This window comes from Camelina sativa, chromosome 5 (genome assembly GCF_000633955.1).
Source record: "Camelina sativa cultivar DH55 chromosome 5, Cs, whole genome shotgun sequence".
In the NCBI taxonomy this organism is placed as follows: Eukaryota; Viridiplantae; Streptophyta; class Magnoliopsida; order Brassicales; family Brassicaceae; genus Camelina; species Camelina sativa.
In genome coordinates, this window is record NC_025689.1 from 5855812 (window position 1) to 5875880 (window position 20069).

General features: G+C 35.8%; 5 protein-coding genes and 1 long non-coding RNA gene across 8 annotated transcripts; 4 read left to right on the forward strand and 2 right to left on the reverse strand.

The window, feature by feature from the left end:
• Positions 1111–4422, forward strand: LOC104785716 (protein CER1-like 2). Its single transcript, XM_010510983.1, has 9 exons — positions 1111–1196; positions 1306–1750; positions 1847–2066; positions 2327–2705; positions 2790–2897; positions 3000–3200; positions 3603–3701; positions 3785–3958; positions 4136–4422. The coding sequence occupies exons 1-9, from the start codon at positions 1137–1139 to the stop codon at positions 4340–4342; spliced, it is 1893 nt and encodes a 630-aa protein (XP_010509285.1). The 5' UTR covers positions 1111–1136; the 3' UTR covers positions 4343–4422.
• Positions 4601–6577, forward strand: LOC104785719 (nucleolin-like). The gene has a single exon (XM_010510986.2). It carries the CDS (start codon positions 4780–4782, stop codon positions 6535–6537), a length of 1758 nt encoding a protein of 585 aa, XP_010509288.1. The 5' UTR covers positions 4601–4779; the 3' UTR covers positions 6538–6577.
• On the reverse strand, positions 6379–11744 carry LOC104785717 (phosphoribosylaminoimidazole carboxylase, chloroplastic-like). 2 transcript variants are annotated; one of them, XM_010510984.2, is made up of 19 exons: positions 11615–11726; positions 11474–11499; positions 10981–11204; positions 10292–10513; positions 10078–10189; positions 9935–9997; positions 9692–9830; positions 9343–9398; positions 9189–9262; positions 8944–9091; positions 8691–8864; positions 8481–8568; positions 8268–8378; positions 7989–8086; positions 7459–7576; positions 7284–7378; positions 7079–7185; positions 6816–6974; positions 6379–6447 (listed from the first exon to the last, which is right to left on the reverse strand). In XM_010510984.2, exons 3-18 carry the CDS (start codon positions 11202–11204, stop codon positions 6881–6883), a joined length of 1923 nt encoding a protein of 640 aa, XP_010509286.1. In that variant the 5' UTR covers positions 11474–11499; positions 11615–11726; the 3' UTR covers positions 6379–6447; positions 6816–6880. The 2 variants fall into 2 exon arrangements, with proteins under 2 accessions (XP_010509286.1, XP_010509287.1); XM_010510985.2 differs by lacking the exon at positions 6379–6447 and having other exon boundaries at positions 6673–6974; positions 11615–11744.
• On the forward strand, positions 11836–14243 carry LOC104785720 (glucose-induced degradation protein 4 homolog). The gene is made up of 8 exons (XM_010510987.1): positions 11836–11946; positions 12028–12086; positions 13012–13155; positions 13253–13326; positions 13415–13469; positions 13543–13605; positions 13710–13837; positions 13933–14243. Exons 1-8 carry the CDS (start codon positions 11901–11903, stop codon positions 14009–14011), a joined length of 648 nt encoding a protein of 215 aa, XP_010509289.1. The 5' UTR covers positions 11836–11900; the 3' UTR covers positions 14012–14243.
• Positions 14662–16005, forward strand: LOC104785722 (protein FAR-RED ELONGATED HYPOCOTYL 1-like). 2 transcript variants are annotated; one of them, XM_010510991.2, is made up of 3 exons: positions 14662–14804; positions 15182–15654; positions 15744–16005. In XM_010510991.2, the coding sequence occupies exons 1-3, from the start codon at positions 14752–14754 to the stop codon at positions 15818–15820; spliced, it is 603 nt and encodes a 200-aa protein (XP_010509293.1). In that variant the 5' UTR covers positions 14662–14751; the 3' UTR covers positions 15821–16005. The 2 variants fall into 2 exon arrangements, with proteins under 2 accessions (XP_010509293.1, XP_010509290.1); XM_010510988.2 differs by having other exon boundaries at positions 14664–14804; positions 15741–16005.
• On the reverse strand, positions 15914–16671 carry LOC104785721. Its single transcript, XR_767407.2, has 2 exons — positions 16583–16671; positions 15914–16416 (listed from the first exon to the last, which is right to left on the reverse strand). It is a non-coding gene; the product is annotated as an uncharacterized LOC104785721 (long non-coding RNA).

A 20069-nucleotide genomic window follows, 5' to 3' on the forward strand; every position in this document is an offset into this window, starting at 1 on the left:
CAGATAATAAAAAAAATATTTTACCATGAATATATAACTTTTTTGAATAATTCTAATGATTTTGACATGTATTGGTTTGGTTCTAAGTATTTTTTATTGTAGAAAATATTTTTTGTGGTTGAGAATATTAAATAATATTATATATGTATTTAAAGAAATTATGTAAGAAGTTGATGTTTATTAATTAATAATGTTAAAATAATAGGTTTTTTATTTGATTCACTACAACAAGATTTTTTTGGTTTGAGTTTAAGTTTTAATATCTTATGAATGATTTTTATTTCAATTTTAATTAAGTTTTGAAATTGAAAAAAAAAGTAACTATTATAAAACTGAATGAGTGAAACATAACAATATATCTTTATATTAGATACAAATATATTTTTAATTATGTAATATCATAGATGATTCTTAAATAATTCAATTAAATTTCTTATTTTGGTTTCTTATTAGATGATTCCTAAAGAATTTTGTTATTTTTATTTCTAAATCTTGTTTTTTTTGAATTTTTTTGTTAGTCAATGCCGGTCAATATTGGTCAACAATGGATTCCGATGAACAGTGTACCGGAATAAAATTGTCGTGATGTTGAGCATATGTCATCATATAGTTGGTATATGTGACCATGCAATACATATCCTTCATGTAATTGAGTATACATTTCTAAAGTTGGCATGTGTGGTCATGTATTATGGTATAGTTGATGTAGCTGACCATCTTTTCCTAGCCAAAAAGACAAATAGTAATCGAAAGATTATTCCAAAGAAGGGACCAATTATGAAAAGAAAATGAAAACAGTAAGGAAAGTTGTGATATAATTAGTATATATATGCCAAATTTGTTAGTCAAATGAATAGCTTAGTATTTGGGAAGCGTGTCGATTCAATAAAATTTAATGAAGAATGATCAGGCCTAACTCCTCACCAATCAAACGGGATCTCTTATCTGTTAAACTTAAATATTGGGTTTAGAATCTTTTAGACTTTCGGAAAAAGGAAGTCTCATGTGCCTCACATGTCAATGTGATGTCCTCTATTCTAACTGCGCATGTATTTGTATATATATAGTAACATTCGCACACACGAGGAGTTGGAAGGACGTGACCGAGTAGTCATCCATCATTGTGCGGAAGAGAAATGGCGTCGAGACCAGGTTTTCTCACGGACTGGCCATGGGCACCTCTTGGAAGCTTTAAGGTACGTCTCTTTTACTTTATAACATCTTCAAATGCATCCATTTATAAATCTTTTCTTTATATCACTCATTAGTCCTGAAGTTTGTATACAATATGGATAAATATTGCAGTACTTGCTGTTAGCCCCGCTGGTTATAGACAGCATCTACTCATATGCAACCATGAGAGACTACGAGAAACTTTTGGTAGTGGCCATGACGGTGTGGAGGATTGTTCATAGCCAAGTATGGATAAGTTTGTCCCGGTACCAAACTGCAAAAGGAACCAAACGGATCTTGAACAAGTCCATAGAGTTTGACCAAGTAGACCGAGAACGAACTTGGGACGATCAGATCATCTTCAACTCCCTCATTGTTTACTTAACCAAAGTGTACGTCTTAGGGGCCAATACCCTTCCCTTCTGGCGAATCGATGGATTGATCTTAGTCGCTCTTCTCCATGCTGGCCCGGTGGAGTTCATCTACTACTGGTTTCATCGAGCACTTCACCACCACTTCCTCTACTCTCGCTACCATTCTCACCACCATTCCTCCATTGTCACCGAGCCGATCACTTGTACGTCCATAACATTTCGAGAAAAATTATGTTCACTATCTTACATATTTTTATTAATATGTGCGACAAATTCTAAACCTTGGGTCTTGAATGCAGCGGTAGTACATCCGTTTGCAGAGCATATCGGATATACGTTAATCTTGGGGCTACCTCTAGTAACGACTTTGTTGTGTGGGACGGCCTCGGTCGTCTCCATTCTCTTATACATAACTTACGTAGATTTTATGAACAATATGGGTCACTGCAACTTCGAGCTCATTCCGAGATTTCTCTTCTCTCTTTTACCTCCTCTCAAGTTCCTCTGCTACACTCCCTCGTAAGTACTTAAATCCACTAGAATAGTATATTAACTAGTACCACGATTCTTTTGAACGCGTTACATTTCTGTGTCGTGTAATACTATTTTCACATTTAAAAATAGTAATGTTCTAATTAAAGATATAATAGTTTTGCAAAAGCGTTTGACTTTTGCGTTTACAGTCTACAAATGAATTTTAATGAAAACATTAGAAGTTTTTGGTTACCAAACATAAAAGCATTGTCACTAAACATTGAACACAATTTTTATATGTCTAGGTTTCACTCGCTCCACCATACGCAATTCAGGACGAACTACTCTCTATTCATGCCAATGTACGACTACATGTATGGGACCACCGACGAGTGCAGTGACTCATTGTACGAAACATCGTTGGAGAAAGAAGAAGAAAAGCCTGACGCGATTCATCTGACCCATCTAATATCAGTCGACTCTATTTACCATCTTCGTCTTGGGTTTGCTTCCCTCTCCTCGCACCCGCTCTCTTCCCGATTTTACCTATTCCTCATGAAGCCCTTCACTTTTATCCTCTCCTTCATCCTAACTTCCTTCTCTTCTCGAACCTTTGTCTTCGAGAGAAACCGGTTCCGTGATCTCACACTTCACACCCACCTTCTTCCCAAGTTCCCCTCTCATGTATATATCTTCTCTTTCTCTAATCTTTAAACATCAAAGAATTTAACGTCTTGTAATTAATAATTTTTATTTGCCAATCAACAGTACATGTCACCGGAGCATAAAGAATGTATCAACAAAATGATAGAGTCGGCTATTCTTGAAGCGGAGAAGAAGGGTGTGAAAGTAATGAGTTTGGGGCTATTGAACCAGGCATGCAATTATTAATACATTAATTATATTGGTTATTCTTATGTTTACAAGTTTTATCATCAGCTCTATATAATAAAACCTAATTATTGATATACTCATCAGGGAGAAGAATTAAATGGGTATGGAGAAATGTACGTAAGGAAGCATCCAAAGCTAAAGATAAGGATTGTGGACGGAAGCAGTCTTGCAGCTGAGGTGGTGCTTCATAGCATTCCTATTGGGACCAAAGAGGTTCTCTTTAGAGGCCAAGTCACAAAAGTTGCTCGTGCCATTGTCTTCTCTCTTTGCCAAAATGCTATCAAGGTACACCTAACTTTTTATTAAACGAAAAGATTGAACAAAGGTTTTTAATTTGGAATTTTGGATGGGCCCTTTGAACAAAAAATGATTTGGATTTTGGACTGAAGAAATGAAAAGATTTGACTTTATTCTATAATTAATTTCGCGTGAGAATAGGATCGAACGTAGATAGAGTCAATGGAGTATCCGTATATAAACGTTGCTTATGCCACTATGCCATTATCTAGTTAATCCTTTGATAGTTTAATAGGTGCCTTTTGAGACGTACACAATGTCAGGTGGGCCTACTTAGGATTGTGTTTGAAATTGCCTAAGATATTTACATTTTTGAAAGCATTTTAATAAATTATGATTCATATTTTGGAGAAAATTCTGATCGGTTTTCATACTCAATGTATTAAATAGGTGATGGTGTTACGGAAGGAAGAGCATTCCATGCTCGCCGAATTCTTGGCTGATAGTTGTAAGGAAAATCTGGTGCTCACAACCAATTACAATCCAATGGTATGCGTAAATTACAAAAATGACATTAAATTAATTGTGACATATTCAAGATTACATAACAAAATATGTAACGTATGATGTAGATTTGGTTGGTGGGAGATGGGGTAAGCACAAAAGAGCAGAAGATGGCAAAAGAAGGAACTCTGTTTCTTCCTTTCTCTCAATTTCCTCCTGACAAACTACGAAAAGACTGCGTTTACCATACCACTCCGGCTATGATCATCCCTCACTCTGCCCAAAACATTGATTCTTGTGAGGTACGTACATAAACATTTCTCAGTTCAGTAAAATAATCTCTGTAATTTTTTTTTTTTACCTAACACAGCTCGAATCATTTTAACCATGCTCTGAACGTAAATTTCAAACAGAAACAGAACATTTTCGTATCGTGTCAAGTGTTTAATTATATAACACATATTTGTGTCTATATATAGAATTGGCTGGGGAGGAGAGTGATGAGTGCATGGAGAGTTGGTGGGATAGTACACTCGCTAGAAGGGTGGGAGGAACACGAGTGCGGTCTCGACAATTCAATCCTTAATTCTCCTAGGGTTTGGGAAGCTGCTCTTCGAAATGGTTTCCAACCTCTACGTACTTCTTCCATCTTTCGAGACCTAAAGGGATTCAACAATTCGTACTAATTAATTGTTTAATTTTAATTAATTCGTCAAAAATATAGTTTCTAAGAAGTAAACCTGTAGCTTTTGGTAATCCATTAAAATCTAATATAAATCAACAATTTTAATAAATTGTCAATTTTCTATTTCTTTAAGAAAAAGGAAATTTGTCAGTTCCTATTTGTTCAATTTTCTATTTTCTTTAAGAAGAAGGAAATTTGTCAATTCCTATTTGTTTTAGAAGAGGAAAAAAGCCTGTTGTATTAATCTTATCCTATTTAGTATAAATAAGGTACGCTTTGGCCTTAGGGTAGAGGCAGAGAGATTCATAGAATAGCTTAGAGAGATAGATTCAAAGAGTGGCTAAAAGGGTTTTTGGAGATCTTTTTTTAATATTGCTTGCTGCTCTTCTTCAACTCTTTACCAGAAAATTATAAGCCGTCGCAGTTTTCATCTTCGCCATGGGCAATTTATTGGGTAAGCGAAAGCTGGATGATGATGTTGATGATTTGGAGACCAACCCGATTCTCAAGAAACAAAAGGTAACATCCGAGGAGACAATAACGGAAGAACTTGCTGATGATCCTAGTCTCCAGCACAAGTCTGATGATGATCAGGAGGCTGATTCGTTTGGTAAGCGAATCCTGGAAGATGATGATTTGAAGAAACTTAAGGAAACATCCGAGGAGACATTAATAACGGAAGAACTTGCTGATCCTAGTCTCCAGCACAAGTCTGATGATGATCAGGAGGAGACAATGGAAGGACTTAACGACGACACTCCCGATTTAGTCGAGGAAGACGAAGCCGCCTCGATGAAAAATACGCTCTGTATTACCCATCTCTCTCGCCATGCTAATATACAAGATATCATCGATTTCTTCAAAGGTGTTGTACATGTTCGACTTGCTATGAAACAAGATGGTAAGCATGCTGGCTATGGCTTTCTTGAGTTTGCTTCTGATAAAGAAACAAAAAAGGCGCTGGAAAAGAAGAACGGTAAAAGTTTGCTCAATCGCAAGATCACTCTTTATGTGGCTAATAAGAAGACATGCCCTCTACCAAAGTATTCCTTGGATCACAAGGTTTCGTACGAAGAAGACTGCCTTGGACGAGAAGAAGATGAGACCACACCTGCTGAGGACCAAGTACTCTTTGTTGCTAATCTCTCTCCCCAAACTAAAATATCAGATATCAAACGGTTCTTCCTTAATGTTGGAGTAGCTGTTGTAAGCGTTCGACTTATCGTAAACCAAGAGGGGAAGCATGTGGGCTATGGCTTTGTTGAGTTTCTTTCTGCTTACCAAGCAAAGAAGGCGCTGGAGATGAAGAATGGTGAATATTTGCACGATCATAAGATTTCGTTGATGATGATGAAAGGAGGACATGGCGAAACAGAAACTACTCCCAATTTTGCTGAGGAAGTTGCCATAAGAAAAACAAGGACGCTCTTCGTTGCGCATCTTACTTCCCAAACTAAAATATCGCATATCATCAGTTTCTTCAAAGATGTTGGACAAGTTGTTCATGTTCGACTTATTGCTAACAACAAGGGCAAGCATGTGGGCTGGGGCTTTCTTGAGTTTGCTTCTGCTAATGAAGCAGAGAAGGCTCTGCAAACTAAGAACGGTGCATATTTTCAGGGTGGCAATATTTTACTTCAAGTGGCTAAGATGAATCCATTATCTCCACCCAAGTATTGCATAGATCACAAAGTTTGGTACGAAGACTACCTTCGACAAGAAGAAGATGTGGCAGTGGAAGGACTTGCTGATTATGTTGAGGAGGAAGCAAGAAAAAAGACGCTGTTTGTTACCAACCTCCCTTCTCAAGTTAAAACACGACATATCATCTCTTTTTTCAAAGATGTTGGACAAGTTGTTGGTGTTAGACTTATTGTAGACCACATGGGTAAGCATGTGGGCTGTGGTTTTGTTGAGTTTGCTTCTGCTGACGAAGCAGAGGACGCGCTGGAACACAAGAATGGTCAAACAATGTTGCGCTTTAGTCAATCTTTTTTTAGTAAGATGTTTCTTGACGTGGCTGAGAGAGCTCCATACACAATCCGACCCAACTACAACCTTGTAGAGAAGCTTTGGTATGAAGACAACCTTCTACGAGAACCTAATCTGAAGCATCAGGAGGTAAAATCCGACGTGATCAGATTCTGGGGTAAGAAGACTATCTTCTCTTACGACGACGACAACGACAACTGCTAGAAGAAGAAGATGAAGAGACTCTTTGGTGTTTTTTAACTTTCGATACATTGTAACTTGGTTTATCTTACTTTCGGTTTTTCTTAAGTTTGTCTAAACGTACGTTAAATCTATGAACCGATAAATCCAATTTTCAAGTGTTAAAAAGTTTTCATGGATATCTAGGAAATACAAACTCAGTTACATCCCAATTAATTATATGCTTTATTAGTCTTAAAGCGAATGGCAATAACAATTACAACAACAACAACAAAAAAACTAACTCAAGAATTGAGGCTAACCTTTAAGATCTTCGTTGCAGCAAAATCAATCGTGATGGTTCATTCCCAATTTCCTAATAACACACTCACTGGTTCAAATATGATTCCCAACCTTCTCTCTCAAGTTTCTCTCCTTTAACCATGTTCTCATCTCTCATGTCTTTCTGGTACTGACTCATCCTGATCAACCAAACAAAAAACCCACATATCTTATTTATAACACGGTTCCCTGCTTCTTCTTCTATCTGACTCTATGTAACAAAAGAAAAGATAAGAAAAAGAACCTTGAGACAAGATCAGTATCAGAGATTCCCAACATCCGGACTGCAAGCAAGGCTGCGTTGGTCGCATTGTTTATTGCAACTGTCGCAACAGGAACACCTCTAGGCATCTTTGGTAACAAAAAAAAGATAAATGGAAAGGTTTAAGAATCACAGACCTAAATTGTTTCATATAGCTGAAGTTAATTATGATGCAATGAAAGTGTACCTGAACGATGGAGAGAAGTGAATCAACTCCATCTAAACGGGTAGCACGGACAGGGACACCAATCACAGGCAAAGGAGTGAGTGAAGCAACCATACCTAATTTCCATAGAAAGTCCAATACTTTACGTTAACGATTTTGTGGGAGGGACAGGATGAGTTTCATGTTAAAGACATACCTGGTAGGTGAGCAGCACCACCAGCACCTGCAATGATAACTTGAACGCCTCGACTATGAGCTGAGGTTGCGTATGTAAACATCATCTCCGGGGTGCGATGAGCAGAAACTATCTTTACCTGTAAGCAAATGATACCATATTGTACCATTCAGGTTTGCACAGTTTGAGGCAATGAATATTGTTGTGATAAAACATGAAGAAACCCTTCATAGTTGAGGCCACTTGGCTATGTCAGGTCTTATGTATAGTACATATTCTGTAATCAAAGATATGCATTGCCCAATATTTGGCCACATTGATAGTGGCTTCCGAAAATTGAGGCCACTATCAATGTGGCCAAATATTGGGCAATGCATATCTTTGATTACAGAATATGTACTATACATAAGACCTGACATACTGGACTATATTTGAGCTTCTTCACAACTAGTTTTACCAAATTACAAATGTCATGTTTCTTATATCTGTCTTCAGTGGATAATATGTAAGTCGTGCCAAATTCAATTATTAGAGCAGATCTTAAAATTTACCTCATGTGTCACACCAAACAGGTCCAGAATTTTGGCAGCATCCTTCATAACAGGAAGGTCCGAGTCTGAACCCATGATGATACCAACACGAGGTGTCTCTGCAATGTATAAACAACAAGCAACAAAACTTCAGTCAGATACAAAGGGGCTCAACAATCATGAAAACGACGGTAGTTCACAAAAAGGTTATACAACAGATTTTGGTAAGTTAAGTTTGAAGGCATATGGAAACTAAAAGCCAATGGAATATAGATACAAAATCATGCTATGGAAACTGACCATCTACTTGGTGGCTTTCCTCATTTAATATACAACGTAACCTTTGTTCCAAAACACCCATAGACTGCCCAACAAGAGTGATGTGACCCATCTTCCTCTGCTTTCTCATTTCTGAAAGTAAGAGTTTATCGTACAAGCTTTGTGACTAATCAAGGTCATTCACAAAAACTGGCAACACACCACAAGAAAACCGTAAAGGAACAAAAATCTAACCTGGCTTGTCATACCAATGAACAGATGCACCTGGAATACACATAGCCCTTGCAATTAGCCGATGAGCCAATTTGAAACCAGCTTCTCCCTGAAATTTGAAAAATTGAAACCAAAGGCCACTACATGTTCATTAAACGGATAAAAAGATAGTTGAATGGGTATTGTTATCAAGAAACTTCAAACGACAAAGTAAAGACAAACAGAAATTACATCATCTTCTCCCAAAATATTGTACATAATGGATGCTGGAGTTCTCATTGACGGATCACCGAGTGGAAGACCAACCACAGCCCGCAAGTGTTGTTCAAACTGTGAAGTGTAACAGCACTCGATCGTTTGATGGCCACTGTTGTGTGGTCTAGGTGCAACTTCGTTTAGCAGGATCTGGAAGGAACTAAAACTCTGATAAGTTAAAAATGAAAATAAATAGAAACGGTAGAGTTCCTAAAATGTATGAATATACCTGACTATCCACTGTCAAGAACAGCTCAACTGCAAAAACACCAGCGCCTTCTAAAGAACCAACAGCCTTTTGCGCAACATCGGTTGCAAGTTTGTTGATCTTCCAAGGCACATCTGCAGGTGCTTTAACTATATGGCATATGTTATCCCTAGAGTGTATTTCAAGGTGTATTAGTAGTAGAAAGTAAAAATTTGTACCATATCTTTCAATCTTATACATAATATTTTGGTGGAGTTTTGAGTTACCTGTGAATAGTTTCAACAACGGGATAACAAACCATAGAACCATCTTTTCCCCTAGCCACAATAACAGCTAACTCCTAAAATTTTATATAACCGATTATACACGTCAGAGCTCAATAAGTCAATAAAGCAAATAAATTTTATCATCATCATTTACCTTGACAAAAGGTGCCCATTTCTCAACATACAAACCACGACTGAAACCTCCAAGAGCTGGAAAAGAGAAAAAATATTGACGCAAAAGCAGGAAAATATAGGTTACATTGTAGAACTAAAAGGTATGTCATTAGGATATCTATTACAAACATAGGTGACAGGTCTTAATAAGAATTAAAAGTCAAGGATTGTCTCAGAACACTAATGCTAGTTTCACATGAGAGCATTATTGTTCATGTAACTCACAATTTCTTGTTTCCACAATGACTGTAGCATAGTACACGATTAACTGGTTCGACTGTTACTAGATACTGTGAAACCACATTACATATGGTTAGTTAAGGGTTTACCCGTTACAGCAGAAGAAAGCTCATCTTGGTTGTTGGCAACTGCATTTCCACGTCCATCATAAGCCAACCGTTTGCTCTTGATCATAAGAGGGTAACCAAATAGTTCACCTGCTCTTCTTGCTCCTTCAATATCGCCTATCTGACGTGGCGAGATTTAGGGGTTAAAATATATAACAAACTCGTCATGATTCATGGAGAACTTCATGAGTGATTCTTTGAACAAAACATAAACAAGGGCCTAACCTCCATAAATTCTGGAAGTGGGATACCATGCTGAGAGAAATGAACCTTTTGCATGTATTTATCCTGGAACATCAAACTGCCTCGTATAAATCACATTGCTGGGAAAACTCCATCTGATGGAAATATTTGAGAGACTAGGAAACCTGTATTATTCTGATAGTAGAAGCTTTTGGTTGGCAATCCACTCCTTGTTTCTCAAGTTTCTCTAATGTTTCCACGTCAACATGTTCAATTTCTACAGTCAAGACTCCACATCTAACTACGACAATAAACAAAAATAACCATTAAAATTGTAATGAGTAATGACAATAAGAACTGAGAACCTGAAGCATTCAAGAAACAAAACAAAAAGGAGACCTTTTTGCAAATTCTTCTACTGTAGTACTGTCGTCAAAGCTATCAACCATGTGACCGTAAGACAATGCACTTGCTGAACAATTTTCTGAAGGATCTAAAATCATCACTTTGATAGCCAGTTGAGAAGCAGCTTGGCAAAGCATACGACCCAATTGTCCACCCCCAAGAACTCCAACAATTTTCTCAGAAACTCCATGGGCATGTTTATTCTCGTTTTTCTCACTTTCAAAGAGAAAAGAAAAATTACATTAGAAATTCATAGTAGAAAGAAACGAGCAGAGAAGCACAGCTAGTTTCTTAACATTTTGCTTCATTGCAATTGGTGTGATGCAATCTTAACCACAACAGCTATGAAATTTCTGAAGTCCATGACACTTACAAGAAAAGAGAAAGTTTTCTTCATTTCCAAAGATTAATAAATGCAAGCTTAATTGATCTTTAGTTTTAAACAAAAGACATCCAACAGCTTAATTGATCAATTCTTGTCTATCTTTCTAACCACCCTAATCACAGTAGACAAGAAAATAATAAGAATCAAGAACATACACATACTTGAGACAAATGATTATGATGTGACACAATTATACTCAAAACACATAAAATTTGCAACCTAATTAAGCGTATATCCAAACGAAAAGATGTCGTGTACACAGAATCAAAAGTACAGGGGACAATGGGACATAAAGCACCTGATAGGAGAAGCTTGATGAGAGCTGCAGGCTAACACCGGATTCAATTTCCCAGATGACGAAGTGGGAAGCTTCTGTAAATTTGCCATTGTCAAACTCTGGGACAACAGAGGTCTGCTCACTGGAAAAGGTTTAACTCTGTAGGTGAAGTGAGGAGTATGGAGGACTGGAGTTGTATTCCCAGAGACAAGAGCAACAGCTGAGCTTGGCTTCAGAAGCAACATCTAGATTGCAATACAAAAAAAAAAAAACTTAGGAACATGAAGTATGCAATTAATCAACATGAAAAAATTATGGTAGACCAAAATAAAGATGAACTCTAGCAAACCTATTTCAATGTCAATAGCTAAACCAATGAATAGATTCAAGTAACATTCTTAGAGTCAATAACTAAACTAATGAACGACAAGGAAAGGTCAATAGCTGAAACTAATACAGCCAGAAGTAAGGAATCGTGACACTAGAATGGCTTCAAATTGAGTAGAAGACAAACCTGGTGTCGAGTGGTGACAGAAGCGGCTAGACAAAGAGAAGAGTAGAGAAGTCAGGTCCAAAGGTTAGATTTTTATAAAGCAAGTTCGTTAACAGAGGTGAATAAAAGCTTCTTCCTTTGTAAACAACCCAATAACATTACCTTCGGAAGTCGAAGAATTCAGAGGCGCCGGCGAGGAGAGAGAGAGAGAGATAGAGAGAGAAGATTCGGTCTGACGGAGGAGGGAGAAAAAGGTTTTTGTGAGGTTTTCTTCTAGTGGTGAGTAAACCGGAGAAGCCTAATCCAAAGTATAATTTCACTCGGTTTAGAAAACCGAACCGGGTATAATCGGTTCGATCCCGTCTCGGTTACTAAAGTTCCACAATTTGATTTGGTCGCACCCAAAGATCGGATTTTTATCAGACGGCAAGGAGGAGGTGGGAAGAAAATGCCGGTGAGAGTCGTTGAGAGCAGCACGCCTGCCCAAGTTTCAGGTTTTGATTGCTTCTTTGGTTTGTTCCTATTCCTGAATTTGTGGTTCTCTCGCTCATTCATTGAGATTGTTTGTCATTTAGGAACTGATCCTGGGAATCGATCACAGCTTCCGCCTAGTTCACTTCTTGGTGCTGGCCAGGTAAAACGATTTATGACTGAACAAATATATGTTATTTTGCATAAATCTTTTGTGTGAAAATTAGAAATTTTGCTTTCTAGGATTGTAATGGGATGTAAAATTATAATACTTGGATTCATAAGCTGTTCTCTTCGTTTAACAAATTGGTATTATAAATGTCTGACCATAGAAAGCGATCGTGGGAGTATTGTAGGACTAGAAGAAACTCTAATTCTTGTATTTATGCTTGTGCAATCTGTGGTTATGTATGTACACTCTTTTTTATGAACATAGCCTTTTTGTGTAAGCATAATCTGAGTATACAAATCAAGACATTATCTTTAGGTAATCTTATCTATTAAGAAGGTGAAATTTCTCTGAGGGTTGAGAAGTTCTGAATATTTGAATTCACTAGAGTTGCTAATTTTCTGTTGGTTCAGTTGATCGACTGTGGTAGTTATAGAAACTCTGCTTCATAAGGGTTTGTTAATATACTTAGTGTAAATCTTGTGGGAGTGTGGCTATTGCAAGACTGGAAGGGAAGTTATAATTTTCATGTTGTTTTAGGCTTTTAGCTACTTAGAAAAGCAAAAAAACTTAGAGATCTTGTGCCTCGTTGTTTAGACTAGACACAAAGCATCATTCATAGGCAGGCACCAAACATCATGGGGGCATACACTTTCTTCCAATTAGATCTGCAACTTAACCAATGTTCTAGTTGCGTTAAGATTGTAGAGTAAAACTGATTTGTTTTTCTATGAAGTATAAGTTGGCTTTGACTGGCTTGATATCTTCTTTCATGTTGACATGTATGTTGAATCCAAGTGCACTTATATCTAGTAGGAATTGTAGAACATGTATTGGCTTTGAGAGGTTGTGTATTCATAATGAACATAAAAATGAGGGCTTTTAAGTTGTTGCATACGCACATGTTATCATGCTGCAGGCATTCTCTGGTACGCAAAATGTCTCTAATCAACAGAAGGAGGAAGCTTGGAGAGTTAACGTCCAGATACAGGGAATCGACCTTGAACATGGCTATCTTTGTGGTACCATGGAAGCTCTAAACGTTCCCATGGCCGACACTCCTGTAAGCCCTTACACTCTTACTCGTTTGTTGTCTTCAAGTTACTTCCACTTGGAATACAGTTACATGAATGATTCTTGACTGTTGTTATGTGTGTCAGGTCATAACCTTCTGGGAAGGTGAAATTGTTGATGGAAAGAATTATACTTTTTACACCGGAAAATGGGAAGCCACGTATGTCTCAAACCCTTTTTTTTTCTTAAAGATCTGAAACTGATGATTTCTTATAGTAAAATAAAGTTTTAAATTTGTGTTGTCACAGGAGGGAAGATGATATGAGACATTGGTCAAAGTTCCCATCTTTTTCGCCTCTTCAGGTAACACTCAAGTAACTTTACTTGTAGAGGGTAGTAACATCTCCTGAGCAACGTTCTGATCTTAATCCTGCAGGGTCAAGTTGAGTCTGACGGTGGCAGGCAATTGGATCTTAACAATTACCCTTATATATTTATGGTACAACTCTCAGTTTTTCCTATCAATTCTGATCATCACAGTTGTTTATCTCCAAGTATCCCATATAATTCCTGCAACTCCGGTTTAAATTACTTGCGTGGCAGAGATGGAAAGAACAATACTTTGTAAATGTTGGCACAGATTGTGGACTAACAATAGCTGGATTTTACTACGTATGCTTCTCCTGTAGTGACGGATCCATCAGCGGTTTCTATTATGATCCAAACAGTAGGTTAGTCCTCATGTTTTACAAAACTAGAATCTGTTTGTTGTTGTTGTTAATAGACAAGTTTATAAATCTTGATTTTTTGTTTTTGTTTTGGCCAGTCCGTTTCAGAAGCTGGAGCTTAAAACAGTGAACGAAGGAAGATCTGGTTTCAGCTTTTCTTCTTACGAGTTGCAATGATGAAACTTGAAAAGCCAAAACCCATCATCAGACAGCCCCATATGATGGATACACTCGTGGGCACATGCGAGGCACGTGATCCAGTACATTATGACGTGTCAATTATTATAAGATTATCATAGTAGGATATTTTTTGCTTATTAGATAGCAGACCAAACCAGTAAGAACTAAAATACTCTTTTGTCATTATGGTACAATCTAATATTTTAAGTCATATCACATTTTTAGTAAATCCTATATCTCAAAATTCCAAATAGTATGAAGAGAAAACAATACTAAAACAATTTTAAGCTGTTATTATATTCTTAGGAAAGTAAATAGATAAATCCTTATCATAACTAGATGTCAAAAAAGAATGATAAATAGACCTCATCCAAATCCCATAAAATCGTTATGGGACGATAGTAAATAAAAAGATTACAAAATCGTATGGAGCGAAAAGCTAAAAAAAGATAAAAATTAAAAAACGGTCCCGTGAAAGGGAGATGGGTCACCTCTCCGATACCCAAGATGCTTTTCACCGTGTAGTACACAAACCCCGCAAAGACGAGATCAACGGATTCAAAATGCTCCGTGGAGTTCACGTTCTTACGCTGAGCGTCATACTCTTGATGAGTAACTTTTACATTATAAAATGTTTTGCAGTTTCCAGATTTTACGACTCTCCGAAAGGGGAAAGAGCATAAAGAGAAATAATAAAACAATTTAGCTTCCAACTCTTATCTCTCTCTCTGCGATCTATGCCTGAAGTGGAACTAGTTAACAACAACGAGAAGCCATCTGAGATTAACAGGTTTTAGTTTTCCTCTTCTTGTTTTATTACCCTTTTTATCAAATATTAGATCTCTGTGTTTTGGAAAGATTAGTGTTTTAATTAACTTAGAGATCAAACTTTCTACTTATGATTCTTCTCAAGTTTCTTAAAGAAACATAATAAGATACTTTATGATGATTGATTAGCAAACCTATACATATATGTATTCATAGCTGCTGTATATGATGGAAGTATTAAGATTACAAGTTTTCATTTTTAAAAAATTTCTTAATCTCTTTATAAAGTTCAAGATCAATAAATAAACTCGATTCATATGTTTGATGATTAAGAATTAAGATTCATCCACTAGATGTTTAATCCTAATATGAGTTGTTCTGTCACGGTTTCTTTTGCAGGTTCCATCACATGATCATCACTAGTAGTAAAAATGGGTTGAAAATGGATACAGCTGATGTGAGCAAGAAGAGGAAATTTCAGACAGATCAATCTGAGTTATCATTATTACCTCTTTCCAAGCACGTTTGCTTCGCCAATAATGTTGCTTGTTCTGAAAATACCAATGGTGGCTCGGAGATTGATACAGAGTATTCGATGTCCTATGTGAACTCAACAACTTCTATGGAATGTAACAATGATGAGGTTGAGATGAAAGAGGAATCATCTGGATCGTGCAGGGGTGAAGACACGATGACCTGTTTAGAAAGCCATCTTGATTTCATCTATGGGACTCAGAAACTAGAGGATTACTCAGAGAAAGATATTGATAACCTTCTCTATCTCGATGATGAAAGAGAAGAAGAAGAAGCTAAGGGATGTAGTAATGCTGCTAAGTTTGTTCTGTCCTCAGGGAGATGGCCTGTTAACCAAGGTAATTAAAAACCGGTGTTTGGTTTGGTTTGACCATATTGATTTACTGAACCGGGAATTTCACTAACTTGGTTTTCATGTATGCAGAAGATTCTACTCTACATGACACAAAGAAGCCTACAATTGATCAAGAATTTGAACAATATTTCTCAACGCTAATGTTGTGACGAAATAATGTTATAAGACTCCAAAAATATATATGAGGATGTACATAGAGAGCTGTACTCATTCTGTTTTGATTCTTGTCAAACCTTAAAACGTTAAACTCAAAACTGATTAGAGAGCTTCTTTGAAATAATGTTTGTAAACAGGTTACAGATAAATAAATTAAAGCAACAAACAATTTTTTGCAGCTCTATTGTTTTCCAACTTTCAAGATATTGATTAGCTGCAATAAAAAAAATAGGCATATTTTCTTATGTCTAAATTAGATATAAAAGTACTTAAAATCACAAAATCTGATGATCTTGAAAGTAACTAAGATCCTTCCTTTATGTTCCTGTAATGAAGGAGAGTTACCATAAGTATTATCGGTTAATATAAATACCGTTTCCCGCTAGAATAGAACAACAAACCATTCACCATATGAATTTTCTTCTTCTTCATGTTCTCTGTTTCATGCATATTATTCACGTCCCCTGTTCCTGGCGAGCAGAACCTCTAAAACGAATTTAGCACTACTCGGATGGCAGTAGCATCATGAGAACGAGAACGACATTCACGGGTAGCCACAACTCCCTTTAGGGTGATAAAATACCAAGTACTGCATGACAAGCAAAAGAGAACATTGGGTCAAACTTAGGCTTAAGCAAAAGTTAACTAGAAGAAGTGATGAGAAAGTGAGAAACCTCAAACATCTAGAAAGAGTTTGTTGAATCAAATGGAGTATAAATATATAATATAGCTTGGCTACTGGCTAGGATGCTTACTTCAACTGCATGTTCTCAACTCTCTAGATACGTTGTGAAATTTCCAAAGCCTAGGAGATCAAGACGGCATATGCTGAGCAATAAAAGGTAGACTCACCCTTTCCACTGCTATCCTCGTCACATTTATAATCTTGACATCTATTTGTATGGGCCGACACGCATGACACATTTAGTTGTATCTTAGTCCACAACATGCCGACACAAAAATAAACCGGATGTTTTGATCTTAGCTTACTTTAACCATTAGAATTCCATTTTTATTTACTACACCCTTTATGAAGTTCAAGATCACCTATATGTCTATATCTTAGAATCTATATATAATAGCATATCCACTTTTTTGTGTCAATTTTTAATCCAACGGATGAGATTGGTTCCAGTTTTAATCCAACGGTTTAAAATTATTAATCGTGTCTTACCTCTTAGTCTTTGCATCTCTTTGTTGTACATCCTGGTTTCAAAAATCACATCCATTCATTTTATACCTTTTAAATCACACATCTTAGTCTTTGCATCTCTTTGTTGTACCTCTTGGTCTCAAAAATCACATCCATTAATTTATACACCTTTTAATTTCACACCTCTATTTGTTACACCTCTTTGTTGTACCTCAATGTCTTACACCTCTTTGTTTTACCTATTATTCATGTCTTTTCATTACACTCCCATCTTTCAAAAATCACATCTCTTAATTTTAACACATTTTTATTTCATACCTCTATGTCTTACACCTCTTTGTTGTATCTCCATGTTTTTCATCTATATATAATAGCAAACCCACTTTTTTGTGTCAATTTTTAATCCAATGGATGNCTTTGTTGTATCTCCATGTTTTTCATCTATATATAATAGCAAACCCACTTTTTTGTGTCAATTTTTAATCCAACGGATGAGATTGGTTCCAGATTTAATCCAACGGTTTAAAATTATTAATCGTGTCTTTTCGTCGCACCCCCATCTTTCAAAAATCACACCTCTTAGTCTTTGCATCTCTTTGTTGTACCTCCTGGTTTCAAAAGTCACATCCATTCATTTTTACATATTTTAAATCACACCTCTTAGTCTTTGCATCTCTTTGTTGTACCTCCTGGTCTCAAAAATCACATCCATTAATTTTTACACCATTTAATTTCATACCTCTATGTATTACACCTCTTTGTTGTACCCCAATGTCTTACACCTCTTTGTTTTACCTATTATTCATGCCTTTCATTACACCCCCATCTTTCAAAAATCACACCACTTAATTTTAACACCTTTTTATTTCATACCTCTATGTCTTACACCTCTTTGTTGTATCTCTATTTTTCTCATCTATATATAATAGCAAACCCACTTTTTTGTGTCAATTTTTAATCCAATGGATGAGATTGGTTCCAGTTTTAATCCAACGGTTTAAAATTATTAATTGTGTCTTTTCGTCGCACTCCCATTTTTCAAAAATCACACCTCTTAGTCTTTGCATCTCTTTGTTGTACCTCCTGGTTTCAAAAATCACATCCATTCATTTTTACACCTTTTAAATCACACATCTTAGTCTTTGCATCTCTTTGTTGTACCTCTTGGTCTCAAAAACCACATCCATTAATTTTTACACCTTTTAATTTCACACCTCTATGTGTTACACATCTTTGTTGTACCTCAATGTCTTACACCTCTTTGTTGTACCTATTATTCATGTCTTTTCATTACACCCCCATCTTTCAAAAATCACACCTCTTAATTTTAACACATTTTTCTTTCATACCTCTATGTCTTACACCTCTTTGTTGTATCTCCATGTTTCTCATCTATATATAATAGCAAACCCATTTTTTGTGTCAATTTTTAATCCAACGGATCAGATTGGTTCCAGTTTTAGTCCAACGGTTTAAAATTATTAATCGTGTCTTTTCGTCGCACCCTCATCTTTCAAAAATCACACCTCTTAGTCTTTGCATCTCTTTGTTGTACCTCTTGGTCTCAAAAACCACATCCATTAATTTTTACACCTTTTAATTTCACACCTCTATGTGTTACACCTCTTTGTTGTACCTCAATGTCTTACATCTCTTTGTTTTACCTATTATTCATGTCTTTTCATTACACCCTCATCTTTCAAAAATCATACCTCTTAATTTTAACACATTTTTATTTCATACCTCTATGTCTTACACCTCTTTGTTTTATCTCCATGTTTCTCATCTATTAATTTTGACACCTTTTTATTTTACACCTCTATGTCTTACACCTCTTATATATTTACTTTTTTGGACAACATAAGTTTTAAAAATTGTTTTCTGAGTACTAAAAGACTGTTTAATTGAAGTGTTTTTCAACTAACAAGCATCAATCTCTAATTCAAGGTAATTTAATATTTTCGCTGACCTGTAGTGCTTCTTCGGTTAGATTATTATTATTGTTAGTCGACACTACTAAGTTCATACATTAATCTTATTTTTGTAAACTTTTATACTCTTCAATATTTTTAGCCTTTCCGGTTTTCATGTTTTTGATCCGTTGAATAAATACGCGTGCTATAATTTTTTGCATGGCTAATCTTTCTAATTCTCAATGTGCATATTTTATTTTTTGACTTTCTGGAAAAACCAAAACCAAATCACGAGAGGAACGATGATATGCAGTGATGCTAAGCCAAATTTTTTTAACAAACATGGTATAATTATAAATTTATATATGTTCTATTATTTAACCTATTTATTTTTTTTAACAAACATGGTATAAATGTAAAAATCCTTTTTTATATGTAGGATTTCCATTAGATATAAATGATCCAGGTTAGTTTCCATTCTTTTGTAAATAAAGCTTTTAAAATTTTAGTTGAATTTTAATTTTTTAACTTTCTGGGTATCAAACATTTTGATAATATATAGAAATATTATAAATTAGCATGGAAATAGAGAGTGTCAAAGAAAAAGTCAGACATACTTGTGACAACACAAAATCAAATTCTAGAAAGCGTAAGCACGACCAAATGACAAGTCAAGTTAGAAAGAAAAGATCTACTAAAGGTAACTTATTTAGTCTTTGATGCCTTTCTAACAAATTTGTATATACAATTTTTTAAAAACATAATGTATAACATTCACTTTTAGAGTGATCTGGAATCTGCCAAAAAATAAGAAAATGCAAGTAATTTCTAAAATTAGTGTTTAACCCAAAGAAGAAAACATCAAAAGGTGAGATATTGTTATCACATGTTTCACCACATCGACTTTGTTTTCGCTGTCGTTGATTGAAGAACATGATGATACCGATTCATAGACATAAGTGGGAAATCAATTCCTAATATATGGAAAATATACAGATATAAACTTCAATCTAGCAAAAACCGCACACACTTTTCCTTCTAGCAGTTTAAAATTATTAATGATCCCAACAGTTGCAAATTATTAATCGTGTCTTTTCGTCGTGTCTCCATCTTTCAAAAATCACACCTCTTAAGTTTTGCATCTCTTTGTTGTACCTCCATGTTTCAAAAATCACA

What these genes read in the sequence shown, in the direction of transcription:
- LOC104785717 (XM_010510984.2), bottom strand. Translation starts at nt 11,204, where the DNA reads ATGTTGCTTCTGAAGCCAAGCTCAGCTGTTGCTCTTGTCTCTGGGAAT. An exon ending in GCTTTCTTCTGCTGTAACGG is followed by an intron (nt 9,399 to 9,691) that starts GTAAACCCTTAA and finishes TCTCTTTTCCAG; the next exon opens with CTCTTGGAGGTTTCAGTCGT. An exon ending in TGGTGCTGCTCACCTACCAG is followed by an intron (nt 7,379 to 7,458) that starts GTATGTCTTTAA and finishes TATGGAAATTAG; the next exon opens with GTATGGTTGCTTCACTCACT.
- LOC104785720 (XM_010510987.1), top strand. Translation starts at nt 11,901, where the DNA reads ATGCCGGTGAGAGTCGTTGAGAGCAGCACGCCTGCCCAAGTTTCAG. An exon ending in ACCGGAAAATGGGAAGCCAC is followed by an intron (nt 13,327 to 13,414) that starts GTATGTCTCAAA and finishes GTGTTGTCACAG; the next exon opens with GAGGGAAGATGATATGAGAC. An exon ending in CATCTTTTTCGCCTCTTCAG is followed by an intron (nt 13,470 to 13,542) that starts GTAACACTCAAG and finishes TTAATCCTGCAG; the next exon opens with GGTCAAGTTGAGTCTGACGG.
- LOC104785716 (XM_010510983.1), top strand. Translation starts at nt 1,137, where the DNA reads ATGGCGTCGAGACCAGGTTTTCTCACGGACTGGCCATGGGCACCTCTT. An exon ending in TTCCCAAGTTCCCCTCTCAT is followed by an intron (nt 2,706 to 2,789) that starts GTATATATCTTC and finishes GCCAATCAACAG; the next exon opens with TACATGTCACCGGAGCATAA. An exon ending in CAACCAATTACAATCCAATG is followed by an intron (nt 3,702 to 3,784) that starts GTATGCGTAAAT and finishes CGTATGATGTAG; the next exon opens with ATTTGGTTGGTGGGAGATGG.
- LOC104785722 (XM_010510988.2), top strand. Translation starts at nt 14,752, where the DNA reads ATGCCTGAAGTGGAACTAGTTAACAACAACGAGAAGCCATCTGAGATT. An exon ending in AAGCCATCTGAGATTAACAG is followed by an intron (nt 14,805 to 15,181) that starts GTTTTAGTTTTC and finishes TTTCTTTTGCAG; the next exon opens with GTTCCATCACATGATCATCA. An exon ending in GAGATGGCCTGTTAACCAAG is followed by an intron (nt 15,655 to 15,740) that starts GTAATTAAAAAC and finishes TCATGTATGCAG; the next exon opens with AAGATTCTACTCTACATGAC.
- LOC104785719 (XM_010510986.2), top strand. Translation starts at nt 4,780, where the DNA reads ATGGGCAATTTATTGGGTAAGCGAAAGCTGGATGATGATGTTGATGAT.